Source organism: Rhinolophus sinicus, chromosome 4, assembly GCF_057876585.1.
Source record: "Rhinolophus sinicus isolate RSI-liver-muscle chromosome 4, RSI-T2T, whole genome shotgun sequence".
Classification (NCBI taxonomy): Eukaryota; Metazoa; Chordata; class Mammalia; order Chiroptera; family Rhinolophidae; genus Rhinolophus; species Rhinolophus sinicus.
In genome coordinates this window covers 115220406-115246079 of record NC_142504.1, presented here as the reverse complement: position 1 = coordinate 115246079, position 25674 = coordinate 115220406, and the positions used below count along the sequence as shown (strand labels likewise).

The window sequence follows — 25674 nt, the reverse complement described above, 5'->3', positions numbered from 1 at the left end:
ACAGAAGGAGCCTTCCAGCTCCCCACGCACCGCATGTAAAGCGGACTGTATTTACGACGTTCGTTAACCCTTCATCAGTCCTTCCAAACAACCATGGTTTGCTTCAGCTCAATACACTGTATTCCTACAGCTCCTCGGCACTAAATGGGACTTTCTGAAATTGAATAGGGTTCAAACCAAAACTAATTCTTTAAAAATTCATGTGTCTAGAGAGTAGCACTAACAGTGCTTGGAACTGTGGTTGCTTAGCACTGATACTCACGTACAAGGACTTGGTACTAATTCCTGGTAAAATGTGAAAACCAGTGGCAGGCAGGGGAGGGAAGGAGCCGCAGGGATGAGTGAGGCAGACAGAGGGTTGCAGGCAGAACCCACAGATCATCAGCCACGCACGTGCTCACAAATGAGAAAAGCAGAGAAGGGCTAGAAAGTATGAGCATAAAGTGCATCACTAATGAGCATGCGCTGCGTGTAGATGGACAGTTTCCTGTCCCGGTCACACTGCCCATACAGATGACCCGCGTGTGGAAACACAACTGCACCATCCATTTCCAATGTGTTGGTTACATGTGGACATCTGCAGCGTGCGTGTATGTCCCTGTAATTACTATCTGGAACTATGCTGCATTAGCTTATACAGAACCAGTCTCAACCTATTTTCATTACAATTATCCATAATCAATAACATCCCTAATTAAAATTACAAACAGTGACATTCTCTTAAAAATAATTCCTGTGGCCAATCCCCCGCCCCTTGATTCTGAAGTAGTAATTCCTTTCCCATCAGGCTCTGTGTCCTCCCTTCCCCGCCCATGCACCGTCCAGGGAACCAGAAGAAAGTAAGTCGAGTGAGAAAGGAGAGACGGAAAGCGGAGGAAAAAGCCAGCACTCCAGCACTCAGCACCTTGTGTGGCACAGCTCTGTGATTGGGCTATGCCAGCCTCACCCAGCTGCCCCAGGAACTGTCCTCTTTGCCTCCCAAACCCCGCTGGCAGGGCCGAAGTCCTTGGGCGTCCTAAACACACCAGGCCCCGGCTGAGCATCCACGAAGGCTGCCCGAATGGGCTGCCCTGCCTCACCTCCGCTTGCCTTCACAGCAAATGCTAGCGAGCTGATGAAATCTTTTCTGAATTGGACAACAAGACACGGACCTTTCTTTCCTTGAGCTTTCTCTGCCCACTTGAGGCAGGTATTGCTTTGACCTTAACCCTAAAGACTAACAGCACTGGCATATATGAGTTCCACACATGTTTATTTAGTATTTTACAAATCTCCCACTTCGCCCCATGTCACCATTTATACTCCAGAAATTTCTTGTGAGGTTCTTAATATGCTGTGCTTTTCCACACTTTGGTACTTCTGCTCTTTGTTCCCTCTATTAAAAATGTCCAAATCTGCCTTGTGAATACCTCCCCACCCCTTAAGGCTCAACTCAAACGGAACCTCTCAAGGACGCCTTTCCGGATGGTCCCGAGCGGAGGTGAGATACGCCCCCCCCCCCCCAAGGACCACCATTCCTCGCTCCTACTCTGGTGGCGCATCTCCCTTTCTGCCAACCTCTTCTGCGTGGAGCATGTGACCACAGGGCCCTTGCACCACCTGGTCACTGGGCCTGCATGAAGAGGAAACTCGTGAGAACCTGTCCACGGGAAAATGAATGACTACAGGGCTCAGCGATTATGCTTCCTGCCCACGTACATTGCTAACACCTCCTCTCATTCTGTCTTGGACACTCAAAGAGCAAATCCCTCGAGAAAGTAAAGGACTTTCAGAAACACATGAACAGGAGGAGAGAGGGAGAAAACAAACTAACAAATAAAAAAATCACAGAACAGGCAAAGGAAACCAAGAGAGGGGCTACCCTCCTATATCCCACTGTAGAGACCAGGAGGGCTAAAGAATCCTGAGGTCCCACAAGGATTTTAAAGTCACCATGAGCCCATGTTAAAATAAAAATAAAGCAAAATGACTTAAGTCACTGAGACATGACTTTTTCACTGGAAAAGACCTTAGAGACACAGGCCAATATTTTCAACTATAACACCAAGAAGTGACAATGTGTATTTCACTTCCATTTTACTATAGGTTGATCATACTTCCTGCCTTGGGATAAGTCTACAACCCCACTCTTCCATGGCAAAAATTCAAGAAAAGACTACCACAAACAAAGAGAACAGGGTACGGTGGGGAGAAAGGTCTCCCTGACCCATGAGGAGAGGCTGGGGACAACCTTCTTCTGTTTCTTCTCCCTTGACCTGAACGTCCCCCCAGGTCTCTCTGGGATTTACAAAACGTTCATTGAAAAACACCCTTGCATCATGTCTGAGAAAGCGTGTTTTTTAAAATTATAACTGAGAAATCGGCTCGATTTTCAAATTACAAAGTGATTTGCATATAAAAATATAAAACAATGTCCATTTTCTATTTAAACAGTATTGCAAGGACTTGAACATCAGAGGAATAAATGACCAATTAATTTGTTACTTTTGTTAGTTTCGTACTCCTCACTGACAGGAAGAGAGACAATATTCATTATGTGGCGTTTTTTAAATTTCAAACTAAAGACAAAAATATATCATTCAACAAAATGCATTAAAATATTACACAGATAAAATATGTAACACACCCTTTATAATGAGAGTATTTTAATGTTAATTTAGATTTTTTTACAAAAATGAGAGATGCTGCACTTTTATTGTTATAGCATAATTCGTGCCACAATATAAAGCCAACTTTTTCTATCTATATCTCCTTGACCAAAACTACCAGCTGAACCAAATACTTACTTTATTTGGATGCATCTGTAGATATGATGGGTGTAATTAATTGTTCAGCTAAAAATGCAATTCCGTGGTGCTTTTAATGATTTAGGTATACACGGCTTTAGTTCTCAGAGCAGACTAAAAATAGTGATTTTAATTTATTCCTGCTGCCTACAATTACCCACAACCATGTATTTTTAAATATTTCCAGCCTATAAAAATTACTAATTTTTGCCACTTGTGTTTATCTGCATTTAGACTTTGATTTGGATAAATTAAGCTCTCAAGTGTTCCTTGCTTTATGAAACTCTGCATGTTGTACACTTCAACACAAATAAATGACTTGTACCATTAGAGGTTTAAATAATGTAATGTATTTCATGCTCAGCCTGAAGCTGGGTTCCAATGAAGTTGCTAATGCACGTAATGATTAAGTGTAACTCAAATACTAACTGTGTTGTTGAAAACATGACAGGCAATAATTTGGTCTATTATATTCTGCCATTTAATTGCCTAGTACAGACATTCTCTGACACGTTATGAAGCAATGATTTACAATTATTCAAGCTGCAAAGGTCAGAAAGTGACATTATAATCATCTACACAGAGATCCCTTCCAATGCACAAAAACTAGGTAATGCCACACACGCAAAAAAAAAAGTGTTTTACTGCATTAATAACTTTCTACTTTTTTAAGGTTTCTTACACCAACTAAGAATAAACAGTTCAAAAGCACATTAATACAAAATAGAAACTGACTAGAATTTTTTCACGAACCCAGAGGTGACAGATTTAGAAAATGCCCTTCTTCTCTCCTGATTAAGTATGTTCTACTCAACTATTTAACTCCATCCACAAGATTCAAAACTAGACATAAGGAAATCAATCTGAAAATAACATAATCCCGAAATCAGGCACACTGGGGTCTTTGTAAATAAGGAAGGGCATCCAAAAGTTAGGTATTATCTTCTAGGGTTACTGACATCACAGGCTACTTCCTGTTTTCTAACTCTTTTTTGTTTGTTTGTTTTAGTAATAGTAATGAAAAACAAAAAACAATAACTCAAGTTGATCAATTTTACCCCTCTCATCCTAATGAAAAGATAATAAAATCTTCACTTTTTTAGGCACTTACTTCTCTTTACTATACCATGTTCAATTTGTAACCACTCAAGTGCAATAAATTATCAACACAGAAAGAACAATGGGGAAAATAATAAAATTATTTAAAACTATGCGTTAGTATGAGAAGAGTGAAACAGTGACACAAATAAAAGAGACTGAATATCAGAATATGAAAAGTAAAACGCTGTGCAAGCAATTTTTTAAAAAAGAACGTCAATCTGAGCAAAAGCAGAAAAGGAGAGGGGCTGGAGGCTGGACGGAGACAAGTTACAGTTATTACACGCTAGTGAGAACAGCCTAGGGAGGAAAAAATCAGTACAAATGAAAGGCAGTAACCAAGACAACAGATATTACAAAGAGCAGAGAAAGCAAAGGGACAGTTAAAAGGAAGGGAACAGTGGTCCATCACTAAAAATACTTTTAATCTCAAGTTTCCCACCTGTAGAGTGGGGACAATAAACTTGAGATAAACAATCTCATGAAACTACAGAGTTCAACAAACGCAGTGAATGTTAATTTAGGTGTATACTAAACCATAGCCCTGCATAAATACTATTTAGTATTGAGAGTATTATATAAACACATAGGGAGTATTAAATATATTTAAATGAATTTAACAAAACACAGTGTCTATAATGACTTTTTTAAGCCATTGAGATTTGCAAGTTCTTGACTACGGAAAAAACAAAAGGTACAGATCATGGATTTAGTAAAAATATGTCCTTAACCTCTTTTTAAACTATGTTCCCAACAAAATTATTAACATATGCATAGGAACGCTTCGATCACTTGGCATTTTCTCCCTCACTAAGCCCTACGTCAGACCCATAGCACATTTTCATGCTAAGTATCCATCAAGTATATATAAATACACCTACATTCTACAAAATTTCTCGAGATCATACTCAGAGGTAAGCAAAACATTAAGAAACAGTACTATTCAAAAATTGCTCCTCCTAAAAGTGAAAGTAAAATAAAAGGCTTTTAAATGAAGTTATCTATAACATGTTCTTAAAACAGGAAGTGTAAAGCAATACATTTTTGAAATTTTCACTGTAACATGAAAATCTAAACCATAGGTAAACAAAACTTAAATCCTGAATTCTGAATCCTAGCTACCTAACAGGAATCAGACATCTAACACATTCAGCTTCTCTTGTCAAACTAACTTAAATCCACAATCTACTGTAGCTAAGATTTGCCAATAGGAGGAAAAGATATCTTAAAATTTAGCTTAAAGATTCAAAGAAAATCAGCGTAGATCCCAACAACTGAAATTAAAAGTTTAAAAGGCAGTTTTTGTTAACAGAGTAGCCAATGTACAACCTTTGAACTAAGCCTTAGGAAAAAACGTAAGCTATAGATTGGATGAGCATCTCCCGTCTTCTTCTAAAAAGATACATAAAGCTACGAAAAAGCAGTCCATCAATCACAAATAATCTGACACACTCATACTGAGCTCCATTCAACAAAATGCGGTGTTTGTTGTTTCCGTCTATTTCACCCTAAAATACTAGGTTTTTTCCAAAGAAAGCCGAGGGGTTACTAAAAAAATGAACAGTGTGATCATTTCACTGTTAAAATGTGCCTGCCTCCCTATTTTTATATACTATTAATCAGAACTATTTGAAAAACAGTTTCCTACAACTCAAATAATGAAGAGGTTATGAATCAAGTTCTGAAAGACAGAGACAGTAAGTACTGCAAAAAAGAAAACACAGTACAGGACCTTCTATTTGTGACAAAATTATAGAGTTAATGTTCCTGAAAGATCACTTCACCTTTCAAGGCGTGATTTTTTAAAAGGTAAAATTGATAGCAATTAAAGCTAATGAAGAAATGCAGCATGAGCTGCTTATGTTCGGGAACTAATAGGTCCACTGGGCATTTCGAAGATTATTTAGCCATCAATGATAATGAATTGACATTGTCAGTGACGTTAATGTACCCATGCTCTCCACTGCCACCATGAACGCCAAGCCTTCCTCACGTGGTTCAATGCTTTCCACTCTCCTTTGAACGTACAAACCGCCCCATCCCTTTGAAACACACAAACAGCCTCTGACACCTTTTCTTTAACATTAAAGGGCATCTGACTCACTATTGTTCTGTTTCAACCACAAAGATCAATAGGCATTTTTCAGTTTACTGCAATTCTTCAGAACTTTTAGCTGCACTGTGAAAATACCTACCCTGTACAAACTATTGTTACGTAACTTTTAAATCAAATTTCACTTAAAAAAATTAAGAGTTCTATCATTTCAGTCAAATAAAATTCAATGGCTACCATAATTCTAAGAGATACAATTTTGGAATCTAGACTGCTTCTTCTATGCACACATACACGTGTAGACCTCTATGCCAGCGGCATAAAACTCAGTATATCTATGTGTATTTATAAGTCTTTATCTTGGGAACCAAACATGTAAACCACTAGTGCGACACCTCAGTTGTACGTGGTCAAGCACTGAGCTACGCAAAGCGTGCGCTGTTCAAACTACACAATCAATGCCCGTCGGTCACGTGACGCTTTTGATACTACATGTGTCTCTGAAACTACAACTGTTCTCTGAAAACGCTTCCAGGGTCTTAGTAATCCTAAGAAAAATGGATGGAATTTGATTTCTAATAACAGAGTGTGTTGACTTATTTTGCAGAAATGAGGAAGAAACTGCTCATTGCCCAGTAATGGCAAATTTCCATTGGAGTCAGGGCCTTCCTCTTTCCTATAACTCATATGGTAAAAACAATAAATGAGATATCTTTTTAAATTCCAAGACCCAGAGCAATTAAAATGAACCATTTGGCACTCGACCCTTGAAGCTAAAATCAGTAGCAACAAAACTCATTCTCCCACTGATCTTCAGGGGGCTTTAGGGCAAAGGTTCATCTTCATTTACTTTCGCTGCAAGTCACTGAACCATCAGTTCTGCCAATGAATAAATCACAGACCATGGTTAATCAAATTGCTTGCAAAGTTATTTGTAAAACTCTCTTAAGGGTCAAAAAACACAACTGCATCCCAGGATGAAGTGTATTGTCCAAGAAAAAAAAAGAACCTGTTTTTGACTTAAAAGATATTTATATTTACATGGTAGTGCCAACCAGAAGAATCTTCCAATAAAAAAGTAAATCTAATATAACATGAGCATAGTATATAATTTAATTGAAATTGCAGTATTTTGTGAATTAGACAAAAGAATTTCAGGTTTCTCAGATTTCACATAAAGTGTTTTTATACAATGCACTTATTAGTTAATTTCTCTAGCATAATAACATTAAAATATATTTTTAATCAGAAGTAGGGTATTAAAATCCACCTCTGAAGGCCCTGATATACCGTAGATGTCATGGCATTTTAAAACCTTTTAAGCATTTCTGCTAAATAAATTACTTTTGCTTTAAGGTATCTCAGTGCTTCCTATGAAATTCAACACATTTGAGTGACAATTAAACACTGTGAATGATTCCTTAGAGGAAACAGCCATTAACTAATAAAAAAATTTTTTTAAAGTTTTGAAATGAAGTTTACATTATACACATTTTTAAAGCTTTATGCCCACAATAATCAGTAACCGTTATTCGAAATGACATCTCTTTCAGCTTTTTTCCTTATAGAATATGTCCAACAGATCCAAAGAGCCATTGAGGTGATTAAAATTAAAGCGGTACAGCAAAAGTAAAACAACATCCATATATGCTCCTAAAGCTATATTATGTATTTTTCATGTCTTTAAATGGAATTTACAGTTCTCTCTGGCAATGTGAATGAACATCCTATAATTTAGTCAATTTACAGATTATAGGTTCAAATTGACCTTGTAGCCCATAAAATTGCTCATCTTCAGCACAGGATTAGAAGTGGGAGAAGAATGTCATAACTGCGTTTAGGGAAGTCACCATAACAATAGGAAGGAGGGTGTGCCTGCATAATTTGAGCCACTCTTACTCACACCCGTCTTGGGTTCTGAGACAGCGGCTACCCTGCACAGGCTTCCTGGCTCAGCGCGGCAGAGGGTCTCCATTTACTCACCCACAGACGTGACACTTGTACTCCCTCATCCCAAGGTGCCTTTTCACATGGTTTCTGGCATCGCCAAGCTGAGCTGTTGCAAAATGGCATATCTTGCACTTGAATGGTTTTGATCCTAAGTAAATTTAACATAAAATATGATTTGAATTTGAATAACACATTATTGATAGTTTACAAAGAGGCTTAGATCTTAAATCACACTTTTAATCTAATCACAAATTTCTGTCTCCAAAATGGAACACTTGCATTCCTTTCTAACTTGAAAAGACCTGCCTTCTATAATTATTCCCCCAAGACGACTCTAATGTTTCAGTGAGGGTTCCTAACTTTCAGTAACATTTGTAAGATTTTTAAGTCCAAAGTAATACAATCCAGCAGCACTAAGCAGCTGAGATGAGCTAAATAATCTTAAATGTTCTCTTACAATTCACAAAAATATCTTTGAAAGTCATTCAACATTTAAAATGAAACATTTAAAAAACATAAATGCATAGAGTAGCTGATATTTTAAAAGCATATTTATCATCAAATAAACTTCTTTGTGGCCACCTCATTTCCTCATATTTCTGCCGCTTTGAATTTATTTGCATTAATGATGGTATTTTAGATTTTTTCTGACATTTACTCCAAATAATTCATTATATTACTATTTTAATAGCATTCAATGTAAGAATATATGGTGGATAAATTATTTGTTTTTATGATCATTTTATAGTAAAAATCTGTGATGATTCTACAAACCAGAAGTACTAACATTTTGGTTTGATTATTATTGATTTCAAGAACAAATATTTCAACATGAAAAGCATAGTACCAATAAATGTGTTTTTATTTCATAAAGAAATAAGATCAACCTACACTTAATGAGAGAACAGATTTCTGAGTCGACAAACTTAGTGTCAGTAACAGATTGTAACAGATTGTAACTGCAACATAGTTACTAATACATAAGTACTCACCTTAATGAGAAGCAACACTTTTTAAGGTGCAATATGGATATACCATTTTCTGATTCACTAACCACTAAAGGTTCAAATCAATCAATCAAAATCATAAAAATCAGTTTAAAATCAGTACATGATTCCAGATTTTTCATATCATGTTTAGTGCCTATTTGCTGAAATACCTCTTCTAATACGGTTAGACAGAATATGAAATATGTGAACTTTAATAAATATACAAAAAGAGCTCAAATAAAAAAATTGCAATAAATCATATTTGATCAATGAACCTTTGTGCAGTGCCCTTGGAAAAAAAAAAAAAAAATCCTCCAAGAATACTTTGTTGAAATTGAAGCACTCAGTAAAAAATTTGAGAGTCTTAAATTTCAATTTAATTCCCAAAAGCTGACAAAAAAAGTGAAGCATTTAATTTTAATCTTCTAACAGAAATAAAAAAGCCAACAGTACCAAGCACAGGCAGGGAAGGTTGAATATTTCACAGTTCAATGACAATGAAGCCAGAGCTCTTAATGCCTCCATTTCCACTGTTGGAAGTAGATGTAAAATATACTTAGCATCTGAATGGTTCTATCTAGTCAGCTTTGTATGTTTAAATGTCAAAAGCAAGTTGAGACTGCAGCTTACAGCAATCACATTCTATCAATCACATTAGAAACTACAGTTTATTTAAATGATTCTGATAAAACTAAGCCTATCACTGCTTTGAAACATTTTGTCTCGACACAGACCTCTATAAAGGGACTTAGAAAAGAGTGAGCAGAACCAATTTACCTGTACTTGCAATTAAAATGCATTAAAGATAATAAGGTAATTAGGAAATTATTAATTAACAATAACACCAAGACTCCGAACAAAGAAGATAAAGCCCTCAGAACATTTGTGCTACAAGTTGGTGAGAGGATCTGAAAGACCTACGCTGGGAGTGGAAGTTTCCACCTCGCTCACACTGCACTGCCACTGTGATGACATCCTGCCCGTGGGCCGCAGGTGCCGCCAGGGGCCAGGTTCAGACCTTCTGTGTTTTCAGTGAGCTGTGTGTGGCTCCTCGGTGAGACACCTGGTTCCTCCAGGTTTCAGCGATCAAAGCTAGAGTGCTAACAACACATTCGTGAGTTACCTGGTGGGCTGCTTTCATGTAGAAATCCCTGAGGCCCTGGCTATTTTTCTGGTCTTATATTCAGAGTCGACTGTATAAACATCTCCTTTCTGTGCCATAAAAATTCAAATGCTAGAGGACTACAGGTAATACTTTTCGGTACAAGAAAAAAAATAAATGTGTCCCTTTTTTCCTAACTGATAATGTTTCCACATTTAAGCTTGCTATGCACAACCCAAAATGAATCCAGTCAGTGTTTATAAAGCAAATTTGGTAAAACCACATATTTCTAAAATTGTCTCTCTCTCAGGGGTATTGTTATTATTATGAACTATCAATAATATTTTAAATAGTTCCATTCCTTGGGACAGCATCCCAAGCAGGTGTTTTTGTCTTTCAATTCGGCTTGTGAGGTGTTTTGAAAGGGCAAAACGAAAGAGGCTCTCTGGCTTCCTGGCACCTTCCAATGTCACCCCCAGAATTCCCGAGACGTTAACAACTAGGTCTCTGACTGACCTCCACAGGCCACCCCAACGTCAGTCACTGCTGACCGCTACGCACACACAGGTGTGACATCAACAGTTGACAATTAATAAAACTTTAGGTCCCACAGAATCAAGGAAGACGTATGCTATCCGTCATCTAACGCCTCTGAACTACAGCCTGAATTTCACGCTCCTCCCGACACACTGAACTTCATTCATTCAGCACAAGTAACACTGGGAGCCAACTGTGTGCAGGGCTCTGAGAGGGAGCCGCAGACCACGTAAGCCCCATGTTCTCTCTCTTACACTCGACAAACGAACCCCTAACCCATCTCTTCTCAAGCTGACTCAGCTTCTGAACTGTCACATAATACCGTGTTTCCCCGAAAATAAGGCCTAGCCAGACAATTAGCTCTATTGTGTGTTTTAGACCAAAAACTAATGTAAGACCCAGTCTTATTTTACTATAATAAACCCAGTCTTATTGTACTATAAGACTGGGTCTTATAATATAATATAATACCGGGCCTCATTAATTTTTGCTCCAAAAGACACATTAGAGCTGATGGTCCGTCTAGGTCTGATTTTCGGGGAAACGGTAAGTTACAAACACTACCGGCCCTAACCTGGCAATTTCTCTGTGAAGTCACACAACTCCCCGTCTCCCCACGTGCACACTTTCAAATAGCACACGAGACCGGCGCACTGTGAACATGAAATGATGGGCTTCAGACAGTCTTCTAGCTTAATGCCATCTTCCAATGTAAAGTAAAGGGAAGCTCTAACTAACAGAAGGATGCCGAGAGGAAACAACACTTTTTTGGACTACGCCGCACTGGGAAGGAGACACTGCCCTTTCTGGTCATGCTGACGGCTTCCTACCAGCAAACACACAGAAAAACTCGGGGGTGCTTTCTTCCTACAATTCTTGATAACCCAAATTCATTTATTTCTTACAGTGCTGCTTTTATTGTGCTAAGGATGGGGAGAAAAGGTTACATAAAACATATAGTAAATCACAAAATATGAAAACAGGGATTGGAAGAGTAAGGCTTTTCCAGTTAACCATTAATAAAAGGCCCCCACATTACTATTTCATGGACAGAACCAAAGTCTCAGAAAAGCAATTCATTTTCAGATGGGCCAAGAAAAGAACTTGGAGTGAAAACCTGGAGAGCAACTTCCCCCCAAAAAATGACTTGCAAACCTGAAGGGTAGACTGGCAGTGTCCTGCGGCACCTCAGAACTCCACAAAAATGTACTTGCTGGTCAGCCCGACATAAAACGTTAAAAAGTATGCGAACTTTTACTAAATGTTACAATCAATGATGTAACTTATATAAGTAGGGTTACTTTGTCACATATTGATAGTTACCTCACTTTCACATCCACATTAACTTGATTTTAAATGCAATTAATACATATAGTCAAGGAAGACTAATGGACTACATTCTGCACTTAACCTGGTGGACATTTTCAAATGGCACAAGTGACCAGTGCAAACCTATTTTGCATTGTAAACGACTAAATAAATCTTAATGGATTAAGAATGATCAGCTATCAACACACAAGGGAAATTAAGTGCTGAAATGCCTACATTGATTATTTTAAATTATTAGCCTTACTCTGTTCTTGAATTTGTATGCTTTTAGTGAGCTTTAACACATTTACAAGACTTATTGACTATAATTACAAGAGAATTCAAGTAATGGACACATCAATTATAAGCAACATGTCTTGACCAGACAGTTGCATAAAGAATTCTAAAAAGGGCTCCATTAGCATCTTCCTTAGTTTTATTCCATTTTATCTGCCTTAAGAGGGCATATTAAGAAAGTACGTATTTTCTGCACGTGTGAACAAGCCTGATTCCTAAAACCATGTCATTTCAGAAAGTGAGCTGCAGCACAGTCCCAACAGAGGTGTCACAAAGCCAGCAAACACGTCTCTGGACCTGTCCCCCAGCAGTGGCTGTACTGCGCGGGAAGCCAGGCGAGAGGAACAGCGCTGCTATTTACCAAGCTTCCCTTACACAGGCTGCCCTGGGAGCGCCGTCAACGAACAACTTTTATCTATCTTTAATCACCTAACTCGATTAATAATGTTCCCTACTCTTTTGTCTTCCTCCTTGTAACGATGCACAAAGTTTCAAAAACTGCATGAATTTAAAGTATAGCTTTAATAATAAGCCATTATTTAAAAGTACAGTAAAATAAACCTTACAGTTTTAATGAAAATATGTTCATTGAAATGTGAATTTATTATTCAAATCCACTCATAAATTCAACCATGGAGACAGAACTTGTCTAAGCAGAGCCCAATGATTTAGAAAAGCTGTCTATTTAAAATAAAGAATGTATGGCAGGTTTATAGAAACAGTGCAGTGAATTTTTACATAAATTTAGAACAGTGGCTTATGCATTTTCCACCAAAAAAAAAGTTTTTTAAAAAATTTCCACCTAAAATTAAACATTAAAATGGAACACTGTATGTGACAGAGCACAGAAACGAAATCAGGCTCTACTACCTCTGCGAAAACCAAATCCCCACGCATACCGACTTGGAAAAGCACTGACTAACGTGCCTCCTTGAAAGGAGAATCTCGCTGGCTGGGAGTTCCACATTCGGATATAAACTCTCCGGCAGTGAATATTTTTAAATCCCTCAAATTGCAAGAAAATGTTTACTATCCCATTCCTCAAAAGCTATTTATTATGTCCTCTGAATCCCCAAGTGCCACTTAATAGACACCGGGGAAAACCAAACAATTAGGACTCAGAGGCATCTGAAAAGCTGAGAGGGGGTTTTAACAACGGCATCAGAGGGTCTGGGCTGTGGTGAAACAGAAAGAAATGTCAGGAGCCTGCCTTTGGGATCCCTGAGGTGCAGCTGCCTTTAGAAACCACGGGCCGCAGCCCAGAGCCCTACCCAGCGGCGCCCGCAGGGAAGGGGCTGATGAGGGCCAGCCGGCAAGTGCTCCTCAGACTCCGGGTAGGACTCCGGGCGCAGGCGGGAGGGCGTGCGCTGCTTCCCACCCGTCTGCACGCACAGGTGAGCACAGGCGGCACAGGCGTGCGGCAGGTCACGTACCTGTGTGAGTGCGAATGTGGGCCAGAAACGCCATGGAGTTGCTGCTCCGACACATCTTGCCACAATACTTGCACACGTTTCCCTGGTTCTCCTCTCTCTCGCGGTTGATCTGCTCGGTGTCCTCCACTATGTACTTGTTCACCTCCCGCAGCAGCTCTTCGTGCTGCCCTTTGATGTGCAGGAACAAACTCTGCTCCGAGTCAAAGGGCTCCGTGCACTTGACACACTTGAAGGTGGCGCCGCCCTCCGGAAGCTCCTCCACGCTGGCCTGCTCGTTCCTCAGGTGGCCCGCGCTGGCCAGGTGCTGGTGCAGGTTGCTCTCCGTGTAGAAGGACTTCCCACACAGCAGGCAGTGGAAGTGCTTCTCCTTCGTGGGATGCTTCATGGCTATGTGGACGTTCAGTCCACTCAAGCCGTCCGCCAAGAAGCCGCAGTCGTCGCAGCGGATGCGTGTGGACTCCCCGAACGGGCTGCCTTCGGGTCTCTTCTTCTTCATCCCGTGAGCACAGTCTTTGAGGGACGACTCACTGAGCCTCACGCGTGCGGATTCCACACCCTCTTCAGGCTGGTCTATCAGTTCACCATCTTCCGGATTCTTGATTCTTATTATGGAAGAATCAAACCGGCCCAAACTGTACATGGCCTGTCCTTTCTCATCGATGCTGATTATAGTTCCGTAAACACCGTTACTCTCCACTGTGCTGTCAGAAGCGAGACCGTCTTCTTCCAAAATAATTTCAGTTTCATGTTGTGAATTCATCAGAATGTCCTTATTTTCCAGAACGGGATCGCCTCGCACATCTTTCAAATCCCCTGAAGTCTGCACATTTCCAGCTTTGTCATCATGGTTACTGCTGTCGGGGTGTAGCTGTCCTCCTGCCACTTGCACCACAGCACGCATCGTGCTGTCTGCGGAGTGCGCTCCACTGGGGACGCAGGGACCTCCATGCTTGCCAAGGACCTCACCTGCCACGTCCCCGACGTTTCCTCCATCGCTCTCACAGTGTGTATTTGGATCACCGGTGCCACTCACCTGATCGTGGCTTTTCTTTGCTGTCTCGTAATTCAAAGCTGAGCTTCCTGAATTCTCATTCTGAAATTTGCACGGGGAGCCATAATTAGAGGAAATATTAAGGGACACCATTTCCTCAGGTTTCCTAACTGGATCCTTAGCGAGGGGCTGTTGGAAAGTTTCACAAAAGGAATGCTCTCCACTAAGACTGGATTCTTCCTCAGTCTCAACTTCTACAGTGTCAGGAGCACAGAGTACTTTGGACACGTCTAAATTAATATTATCACCTAAAATTGAACAATCAGCAGTATTTCTAGATTTAAGAGTTTCTGGTGGTTGGTCTGAAATGACTGGAAATTCCTCAGGACTTTGTGGGTGCTGCTCCTCAGGAACAATGTTTGGGGACATTTCTGCAGAACCCGCCTCTGCATTAGAAGAGTGCAGGTAAGAATGCCGTTTCACCTTGTGCTTCTCTGTGGCCGCGTGCCTCGTCATCTCTCGATGAGTCACGGCATAGTAATCACACGCCATGCAATAAAACGCAAACTCTCTTGTGTGTTTCCGTTTCACGTGCAGTTCCAGAGAAGCAGAAGAGTGAGCGTGAAACTCACAGTGGGCACATTTATTGTCACCTGTAGTCGTGACATCGCTCTGGGAGCAGGCATCCCCCTGTTGCATCAGGTCCTCTGGGTCTAGAGAAACTTGTTCCTTTTTCTCAGGAAGGCGCCTGCTAGCCTCCCCATCTGCACAATGAAAACCACTGTCGAGCGCAACCTCAGCGGGGCTGCCCTGCTCTTCCCCGGGCTTTCCTGCCATCAAGGGCCCCGACTCAGCTGACGGGTCAGCACGTTCACCTGCCACTGCTGCACGGGCGTTCCCTCCACAGGCTTCACGGTGACCGCCTTCGGGCCCAACAATGATATCTGCACTTTGCTTTCCGCTTGCTTCTACTCCTACACGTCCTTTATGTTTCTTGGTGGCACAGTGCCGTTCCATGTCCCCCTTAGTTACGGTGTAATACTTACACACTTTGCATAGGTAGCTATACTGGTGACTGTGCTTCCGTCTAATGTGAACAGTCAAGTTTGTAATACTAGAGGCCAAAAGGCCACAGTGTGAGCACGTCCGTGAGACAGCACCTTTCGGTCGCCCTCTCTTCGGAGTGGCGCTCAAAGCTAGTTCGTCGTCTTTGGCGATTGTACCAGGCTGCGCCGGCTCCTTGGCAGTGAACGTGCCCTTGTCAAGAGAGGAACACTCCTGTAACTGCACACCGGCTAGATGGCCTTCTGTCCTCCCACCGCCGGAGGCGCTGAGCTCTTCTTTTTTGTCATTTGCACCTATACACACCCTTTCAATACATTCTTCAAAGCTTAAGCCGATGTTATTTTTCTTGGCATTTTCAAGGTGCTTGCTTCTCTTAATGTGTTTCTCCATTCCTTCTTTGCTCAATGAATACAGATTACATGCTTTACAAAGAAAGTGATAGTCTTGACCATGCCGCAGCTTTATGTGCCTCGTGAGGACAGTGGACGACCTTGTTTTATAAAAACACTTCTTACACTGAAACTGCGGCCTGCTGGAATGCCTTCCCTCATTCCCATGGCTGGCCCGGGACTTGGCCGTTGCTTCCTGAGCTGCTTTTCCTGACTCGCTCATAGACTCTTCTGTGTTTTCTGATTCTAAAGTACTCAAGGGTAAAGTCTGTAAAACCAAGTCAGTGTTAAATGGTTGACAAGTCTTTGGCTGAACCAATAAGCGCACGTGCTTCTCAGTGGCCACATGTTCCTCCATGTCCTTCTCAGACGCGAAGAACAGCTGACAAGCAGTGCACAGAAAGCCCATACGGTGTTCTTCCTTCATGTGCTCTCTAAGGTCCCTTTCATTCCAGGAAACAAACGGACAACACTGACAGCTGAGGACAGACGCGGTTTGCTGATGCTGCTGATTGTGCAAATGCTCGTCCAAGTCCCCCCGCGACACGCTGGAAAACCCACATGTTTGGCAGCGAAATTTCACCTCTGTTGCGTGGCACCTTTGCACATGCATTTCCAACTCTGTCCTACTTGTGGCTACCTGACCACAGTCTGTACAAGGACACACCGTCTGGTGGTCAGAGGCTGCCCTCATGGTCAGAGGCTCAAAGGAACACATGCTGTGGGCGTCCCTTGCGTCCTGCTTCGGGTCCTGGGCTTCTGAGGAAGGCAGGCCCAGACTGTGGACACCGCCACTCGTAGCTCCGTGTTTAGGTGCAGATTCTGCATCTCCTGCTTTTATCTGTGGTCTAAAGTGTTTCACATACATCTTCTGAGTCTCACCAGCGCCTCTTTTATTAATTCCTAACAAATTCAACCTTTTCTTTCCTTGGCCTTTTAAGGCGAAGGTGCCACTCCACCGTCGGAAGCTGTCACCCAACACGAGAACATGTCGCTCCGGTCTTGGTCTCAGGCTTGAACCAACACCGTGTGCTGTCTGTAGGGTATTTTTGGTAGATTCCAATTTATCTAAGAGACCCTCTGAGGTGACTAAAGCTCCTAAATTTTTACCCTGGCTTTCAGCATTTCCAGCTATACCAAGGGAAGTTACATTTTCTTCAACAATCTCTACTTTTTCTGACAAAGTATTCCTGGATGGCATCATTTCAACAAAAAGCTGACTGCTACTTCCACTTTGTTTAGAAATGCTTCCTCTGAAATCTTTCAATTTGCTTCCAGTGCTTCTTAGGCCTTTTGACTCACTATTCTTTGCTATTGGTTTAGAAGCTCTTGGTTTTGCGCGGACATTTTTTGTTCCGATGGTACATGGTTTCTTAGGAAAAGGTTCTTTTGTTAAGATCTGTACAAATCCTCCACGAGCAGCAAGATTCTGACGCCGGAGATGTGTTTTGCCAAGACAATGTGCATCCAAAAGGTTTTCTTCCACACACTGAAAGCCACAGAGATCACAAGAAAAGACTTTCTGTGGCCCGTGCGTCTGTGTCACGTGCGTCTGCAATGCTGCGCTGCTCTCTGCTTGGTGGCCGCAGTGGCAGCAGGCGTGCTCCTTAGACTGTTGCGTGTGACATGCAGCGTGCTTTTCCAAATCAGAGCAAGATGAAAACAAACGATCACATGCGTTGCACTTGAGAACTGAATCTGCATTTCCAATGGTACAACTAACACTGATCTCTTTCGTGGGAAAAGAGGATTCTCTTTCCTGGTCAAGGGAAACCATTTCCTGAGCAGACTTTTTTTCAGTGTCTGTTTTCAGAGAAACAGCATCAACAATGCTAAAACTGCAGAGAGGGGAGAAGGTGGAGGGAAGACGTGCGTCGCCATCTGAACAGTCGTTCAGGGAGGGCACCTTCCCTGTCTCATCTGACGGCACACCCACTCCTGGGACTGAGCTCTGGGACGTTTCTAACCCACGAACACCTTCTCCTGAAGACCTGAGGGGCTCCACCGCTGCTAATTTCATTCGCTTGGAAGCATGTTTATCTCCGTCTTCCTCCAAAACGGCACTGTCCGAGTTTGATGAGTCTGAAAAGCCCCTTTTGCTTGTGGAGTTCGCAGAGGAATGTGCTATGGCATCTGACACGGGCCCACAGCCCACAAGACAGGATGAAACGTCGCTCGCGTCTGCTGCTGCTTTGTTTACATCTTCATCCTCGTCGTTCTCCGGCTTCTTCTCAGTATCCATCACTAATAAAGTGCTGACGATATTCCCTGTGTCAGAGGCAACTCACTTGGCACTCGTACCCTGCAAAGGAAATACACGTGGTTACAACCTTTGAACATAAAGACACATACGTTAATCCAAAAGTCACATAAAGTGACACCCTGGATGAAAACCATAAAATTAGCCTCGGGGAGACTCCCTGCATGTTGAGATGAACCTGATGCGTGATCCTTTATGACAATCGGACTCTGGGCACACCACCTCAGCACGCTGCTGGCTCAGGACGCAGTGCTATGGTACCCGTGACAGAAGAAAGGCGATTCTCTCAACCGGCATGCAAAAGAAACTGCCAAGTTTCAACTCTCTTTCCCAGGACATTTAAAATTACTACTTTATTTTTCTGAACAGAGAAGCTCTTTTCAAATATTGTTTCAGTGAATTCCCACTGTGTAAACAGATTAAAACAAAACTGCTGTGATGCAAGTCAGGAAGTCAGGCTTGCCCCTCTATGCCTCCCGCAAAAGAAGCCCAAGTCCCAGTATAAAAGAAACATATTTAAAAACAATTGTTTCTGCCTGACTTATTTTACTTAGCACAATAATCTCAAGATCCATCCATTCGTCGCGAATGGCAGGATTTCACCCTTTCTTACGGCCGAGTAATATTCCCTTGTGTGTGCGTGTGTGTGTGTATACACACACACGCACACACATATCACATCTTCTTTATCCAGTCATCTACGGAAGGAAGGACACTTTGGTTGTTCCCATGTCTTGGCCACTGTGAATAATGCTGTAATGAACATCGGGGTACATACACCTTTACAGGTAAATGTTTTCAGATTTTTTGAGTCAAGAACCAGATGACTTCACGCATATGTGCGATATAAAACTGAAAGAAACAGAAGAACAAGACAAGCAAATGACGAAACCAAAACTCACAGACAATTGTGTGGTTACCAGAGGGTAAGTGGGGAAGAGGGTGGTAGAAAAGGGTAAAGAGGGTCAAATATATGGTGAAATACTATAGAAACGTACATTTGAAACCTGTATAATTTTACTAACCAATGTCACCCCAATAAATTTAATAAATGAAAAATAACTAAAAATAAAAACAACAGCTTCATCCTTTTCCCCTGGAGCCAAGAGCCTCACCATTATTTTTCTAGCTGTATCCTAATTAACAACGTGCATATTCTCATCACATATCACCATTCATGCTCAAGCTGTTCTGCCAATGAAAAGCCGCTCCTATTCCAGTTGTCAATCACCAATCTCTTCATCTAATAGTCATTCTGTGCTGTCTGAAGGTTAACAGCAAAGGGAAATGTCAGTGGTAGAACAGAATTAATTAAGTAAACCTGGGGGAGGGGAAGGGACTTTATTGAATAAAATGCTTTAAAATCAATAAGATTGATTTTATTTTTCATTATGCTATTTAATTCAATTAAAATATATCATTTTCCATCTACTTTACACCATAATTAGAATTTTCAACCAAAAGGCATTTTATTTGATGTTATAAAAAGCCATCACATATTATGTCCTCAAATTTAATGATAACTATTTTTTTCCATAACAACGACAAAGCAAATGAAGGCTGTTGCTTTGACTCTGCGAAAAGCAGGGAACAAAAACTATCTATGTGACACTAAAAGCATGAGCAACAAAAGAAAAAAAATGCATAAATTGGACTTTATCAAAGTTAAAAACTTCAAATGTCACTATGCTTCAAAGGTCACTATCAAGAAAATGAAAAGACAACCAACGGAATGCAAAAAACTTCAAAAATTATATATCTCATATAGGACTTAATCTAGAACATATAAAGAACTCTTACAACTCAATAACAAAAAAACTAATTTTAAAATGAGCAAAGGAGCTAAATATACATTTCTCCAACGAAGATATACACAAATGGCCAAAAAGTGCATGACAAGATAATCTACATGAGTCATCATTAGAAAAATGCAAATCGAAACCATAATGCGATCCCACTTCACACCCACTGGGATGGCTAAAATCAGAGAGTCAGAGAATAACAAGTGCTGGCGAGAATGTGGAGAACTCAGAATCCTCCCGCACGGCTGGCAGGGATGTAAAATGATGATGCCACTTTGGAAAACGGTCTGGCAGTTCCTCAAACAATTAAACACGGAGTTACCATACAGCCAGCAATGCCACTGCTAGGTATATGCCCAAGAGAAATGAAAACCTACATGCACACAGAAAGTTGTACCAGAATGTTGACAGCGATATTATTCCTAATAGTCAGAAGGTAGAAACTACCCAAATGTTCATCAGTAGATTAACGGATAAACTAAATGTGGCCCATCCATACAATGGAAAAATATTCTGCGACAAAATGAATGAAGCACTGACACATGCCACAACATGGATGAACCCTGAAAACACTACGTTAAGCGAAAAAAGCCAGGCACAAAGACCCACATACTACAGAATTCCTCTTAGAGGAAGTTTCCAGAGTAGGCAAACCTATAGAATCTAGAGACAGATGGGGGAGGGGAGCGAGTAGGCGGGGGTGGCGGGGGGGGGGGGAGGGTGATAGCTAAAGGTTACAGGGTTTCTCTTTGAGGTGTTGAAAACGTTGTAGATTCATTGTGGTGATGGTCGCACATGTCTGAATATACTTAAATCCATTAAACCATAGTTTAAATGGGTGAATTGAATGGAATGTGAATATCTCAATAAAGCTGCTTAAAAATATACAAATTGTCATATATAATCTACCATATGAAAACATCCTGTATTTACTTTTATTGTATGTAATACAATATAACATATTGTATCACTCTTGTTAAAGAGTGAAAAAGATAAACGTACATGGTTTTATTACACTTATAAGATGTTCACCGTTTCTTCAAAATGTGTTCCACACAATATAAATTATGTAAGAGATTAATAGGTTTGTTTATTTTTTGGGGGTGGGGGGGTAAGATCCCTGGTCAAAGAAGAAAACTCTGGTTTAAACAAAATTTCTTTAACACAGGATAGCTCAGTACATAAGCGGTTCCCAAACTAATTCATTACAAAACCCTTTGTTTACAAAGATCAAGGTTCCAATGAATGGACCTTTCAGAAAAATGGTCTTTTAGATAAAGCACTGGTTTTGCTATTCAATCTTTGTAACAGGGGGAGGAAAGGAAGAATGAATGATGTGTCTGTTCCAGAAACTGCACTTAGTGCCGGTATATGCCAAGTATTCTTGGTTGTAGACACTGGGATTCCAGCAAAGAACAACACAAAATCTCTGCCTACGTCATAAGGGGTGACAGCATAGTTTTTAAATAGATATATTCTCCATCCAGGACATCCTCTCTGGTCAAGAATTCCCAGGGACTGAATTTACTCTCATGAATGAAACAACTGAAAAAGGGGGGGGGGGGGGGGGAATGTAGGAAACAGCAGCATGCGACCATTGGAATGTGCGTGTGGGGCTCTTCTCAGCAGGCCCGAAGGGCAGTGATCCCTGAGAGGGGACCTAAGGCAGCTAAGTCCCTGCTTACCCCCTGGAGAGAGGAGCCGGGCCACAGCGGGTGGAGGAAAGGAGAGGAGACACCAGAAAGAGAAGCAGAGGTCTGCAGAGGCCTCTCCTGAGCGTCCCTATTAAGACAAAGAACACAGCCGTCTTCTAGAAACCTGTCTCAAGCCACCTCACACTCAAGCCTTGCTACCTCCCCTCCCTGAGGCGACCACTGCTCTGAATTCTTCCATAATAGAGCAGTCTGGCCTGTTCCAGAAGTTCTGCAAATGGAATCGGACATGCCCTGGGGCAGGGCGGGGCGGGGAGCTTGTTAGGTGCACACAGCCGTGCGAGGACCGAGGACCGCTGAGCCTAAGTGCTTGTATGGATTTACCACAATTCCACTCATGGCCTTCTGAGCTGCTGCCCGTTTTTTGCTATTACGGTAAAGCTGCTGTGATTACTCCTGCACGTCTTTCTATGAGCACGTGTTTTCATTCCTTTTGTATAAATACATAGGGGTGGTACTGCTGGGCTACAGGGTATGTTTAGCTCCACCCGACACTGACAGATTTCCCAAGTGGCTGCATGTGTTACACAGCCACTGGCAACGGCAAGAACTGGGGGCGATCGCGTGCGGCGAACCCCGTCTGAAGCTGCCAGGCTTGTACACTTCAGTCACTGTAACGGGTGTGTGGCGCTCTTCTCGGCATCTCCCAGTGGCCAGCGACAGAGCCCAATCCTCTGCCATGTGCTTTGTGACGCGCTGGGTAGCCTTCTGCCCACGTCTGACATCGGTGTCTACTTTATTACAGAGCTGCAGGGTGGCTCGTGTGTTCTGGATGTAGCCCTTTGTCAGTTACGTGTGTGACAAACATTCCCTCCCTTTTCATTTTATTCATGTTGTCTTTTGATAAGCAGAAGTTTTAAATTTTGATGAAATCAATGTTTTTCCTGTTCTGGTTGTTAATGAATCTGCTTTATTTTCTGTCTCCTCACACTAGAATGTAAGGCCATGGTTTATTTTACACACCCTTTTAACCCAAGAGCCCCAAACAATTCCAAGCACATATAAGGCACTAGAATGAGCGACTACCTCACTGTGATATGAGAAATGTCTCCTCTCATAAGTATTTATGGATGAAATAAAAAATGTCTGAGATGCATTTCAAAACCGTCCAGGAGCAGGGCACAGTTAAGGGTCTTAAAGCCAAGTGGCAGTGACATGGGGACTCAGTGTACGATTCTATCAACTTTGGTGTAAGTCCGTATACGGATATCCTTGAAAATGTCCCGGATAGAAGTTATATTCAAATTTCTGTGAATGCTTAGTCTACCACAGTGTGAATTCTCTTCCTTTCGATGACGAGCCCAGCCATCTCCTGCTGTCCCCACACTGCTCTCCACCACTTGGCTACCTTCTCCGTCGCCACTGGCGCGGTGTCATCGCCACGAAGGCATGGATAGCACACAAGCTCTGCTCAACGTGAATGTTCTAATGACGATACCTGCTCCTATGTTTTTGGAGACAAAAGAATGACAACTACATTCATATGCAGAAGCAAAATAATGACACCCTTTACTATCTTCTAGATAATGGCTCTAAAAACTCTACAACAAACAGAGGAAATATTTCTACACTATTTCCCAACTGACTTTTTAAATAATAAAATAATTCAATATGTTAGTGTATCATGAAAGAGTAACATTCAACACATAGAGAGAGAGTGCCTACCATGTGAAAGGAACTCTAATGATACGAACACATTCTTTGCCCTCACCTGGCTCATAGTCTATTAGGAGCCACTGACATACATGCAAAGGAACTCTGAGACAAGGCCACACATGATGACCATGTGTGTGACATAAACTAAGATCTAAAGCAGTATAAATGGGCAAGGGATCATACTTCCACGTAGACTAGTTGGCTAAAATAGCAGAAACATCATTTGAGCTAAACCTTGAGGTAACGAAAAATCATTTTTTTCTTTTGTTGAGGGAGCAGGTAGGAAGAGTTTGTAGAAGAGAGAGATTAGGCAAAGCCATAAAACACACAATGAGCGAGCAAGACCGTGAGCAGTCCAGACGGCGGCAGGTCTGGCTTTCTACTGCACTGCAGCCTACAACAAAGGCAGCTGCTCAACCAGGGCCACGTCACACAGGCTCTGAACTAAGAGCTGGGATCTACTCAGCAGTGTCAGTGGGGCGTCACCAACACAGCCCGGCTAGAGGAAGGTGAGTTTCTCTGTCAGCAGAACATATCACAGGCAGAGAAAGTCTAGGAGCCTTTCACTCGTCTAAGTTACACGGCCCAGAACTAGGACAAGGTCAGTGCGCAGAACTGCAAAGTGATTTAAGTTCCTTACAGTGATCTAGAGGGGATGAAACGGAAATGAGGAAGGTTATGCTAATGTAAATGGAAAAGGAAAACCTTCAGCAGAAAGGGTATTAGAACAAGCACAATATTACCAATGGAGACGTGGGAGGGGGTCTTTTTTAAAGTGGAATTCAAAAATCACCCGACTGAGAGAGTTTAGGGGCTCATTTTTGTGGAGGCTTATGTCACTCATTCACTCAACAAACACTCACTGAAAGCCTGCCCTGTTCCAGAAAGCCCCTTTTATTCTCTCAGGAACAAAGCCAACCAACAGAACAGACGGGACTCAACTCTCTGCCAACCCTCAGAGTAAAGAAGGCACAGTATCACTTCTTTCTGAAAGGACTCGTACTGTATCCAGTGGAGAAAAAAAATGAGTCTTGGATTTCTTCCCACAGTAAGGTTTCAACATACTCAGGACCTGGTAGGTGTTTAGACGAAAATAATGAGATACATTATTAAACCAAATCTTCTTAAAGCATATGCTTCTCATACAAATCCATCCATTACCACTCAACACATATCTTCACTGCGCCACGATTTTCAAATACGCAGTTCCGTTTACAGTGTCTACTCTTATCCAAATTCTCAACTAGTTGTGCCTTGGCTCAAAAAAATAAGTTACATATCACTTTATTATATTCAATTTTACCTATAAATTATTAACTCACCAAGAATCTGTCACAGAGGAAAGTTTCTGCTCTAATTGAAATAGTCTCTGCTATGGTTTAAAAAAAAAAAATCGCAAAAATCGAAATTCTCATATACATTTTAAGAAAAATAAAAAAGAAATCAAGAGCAGCCTTCTGATGACCCCTGGTGGTCACTTCTCACAGGAACCTTTTCCAGCATCTTCAAGTATTTCAGGAACTATTAGAGAAACGTACAAATACTCAGCCATTTCACATGCTATCTTTACCACGGGCAGCATGCGTGACTCTTTTCCCTTCATTTTTCTCCTTTTTGTTCCACTTTTTCCTCATTCCAATCTAGTCTTCATTTCTCTCTTCATTTCCTTTTTCTAAGGCATATACAGTAAGCAAGCTTGAGCCCTCCCCCGCCTCTCTGCCCCCCTCTCACACACACACACACACACACACGCACACGCATGTGCACACACACGCACACTCTCACTAACAGACAAGACCAACCACACAAGGAACCCCTTGTCTCCGGGTCCACCCCACGCCAGGCCCCCATCACCCCTCCTAGACGCACCCAAGTTAGGGTGTAAGCACTGTGAAGTTAGCACACGTTGGCACCAGGCCACCAGGAAAATCACACGGGATACGTGGGTGTGGCAGGGCAGGCGTGCACACACAGGCGTGTATAAAAACCCCCAACGGTGCTCTGAACTCCTTTGCGGACATCAAAAAGGCTGACGTGCAGAAGGCAGTAAGGCCCCACTGTAGCGAGTGGGGACCACCGCGTGAAGGCCACTGCCAAAGCCAGACCCACAGAAACTGTGAGGGAATAAACGCTTGTTGCTTTATGCCACTAAGTTGTGATATAATTTCTTACGTATCAGTAAGTGACTCATAGAATGCCCTTCTCCTTTCCACCTTGTCAAGAACAGATAAGGCTCAAGTTCACCT

At 41.7% G+C, this 25674-nt stretch overlaps 1 protein-coding gene across 1 annotated transcript in view; it reads right to left on the bottom strand.

Annotated features, from left to right (window-relative positions):
- Nucleotides 1-25674, bottom strand: part of ZNF407 (zinc finger protein 407) — a 378271-nt gene that overhangs the window by 338704 nt on the left and 13893 nt on the right. Inside the window, exons 2-3 of the mRNA XM_019715496.3 lie at nt 13554-18300; nt 7921-8035 (exon numbers count right to left, since the gene is read on the bottom strand). Of these exons, the coding sequence (XP_019571055.3) occupies nt 7921-8035; nt 13554-18240 (4802 nt within the window). The 5' untranslated portion in view covers nt 18241-18300. The remainder of the gene's footprint in view (nt 1-7920; nt 8036-13553; nt 18301-25674) is intronic.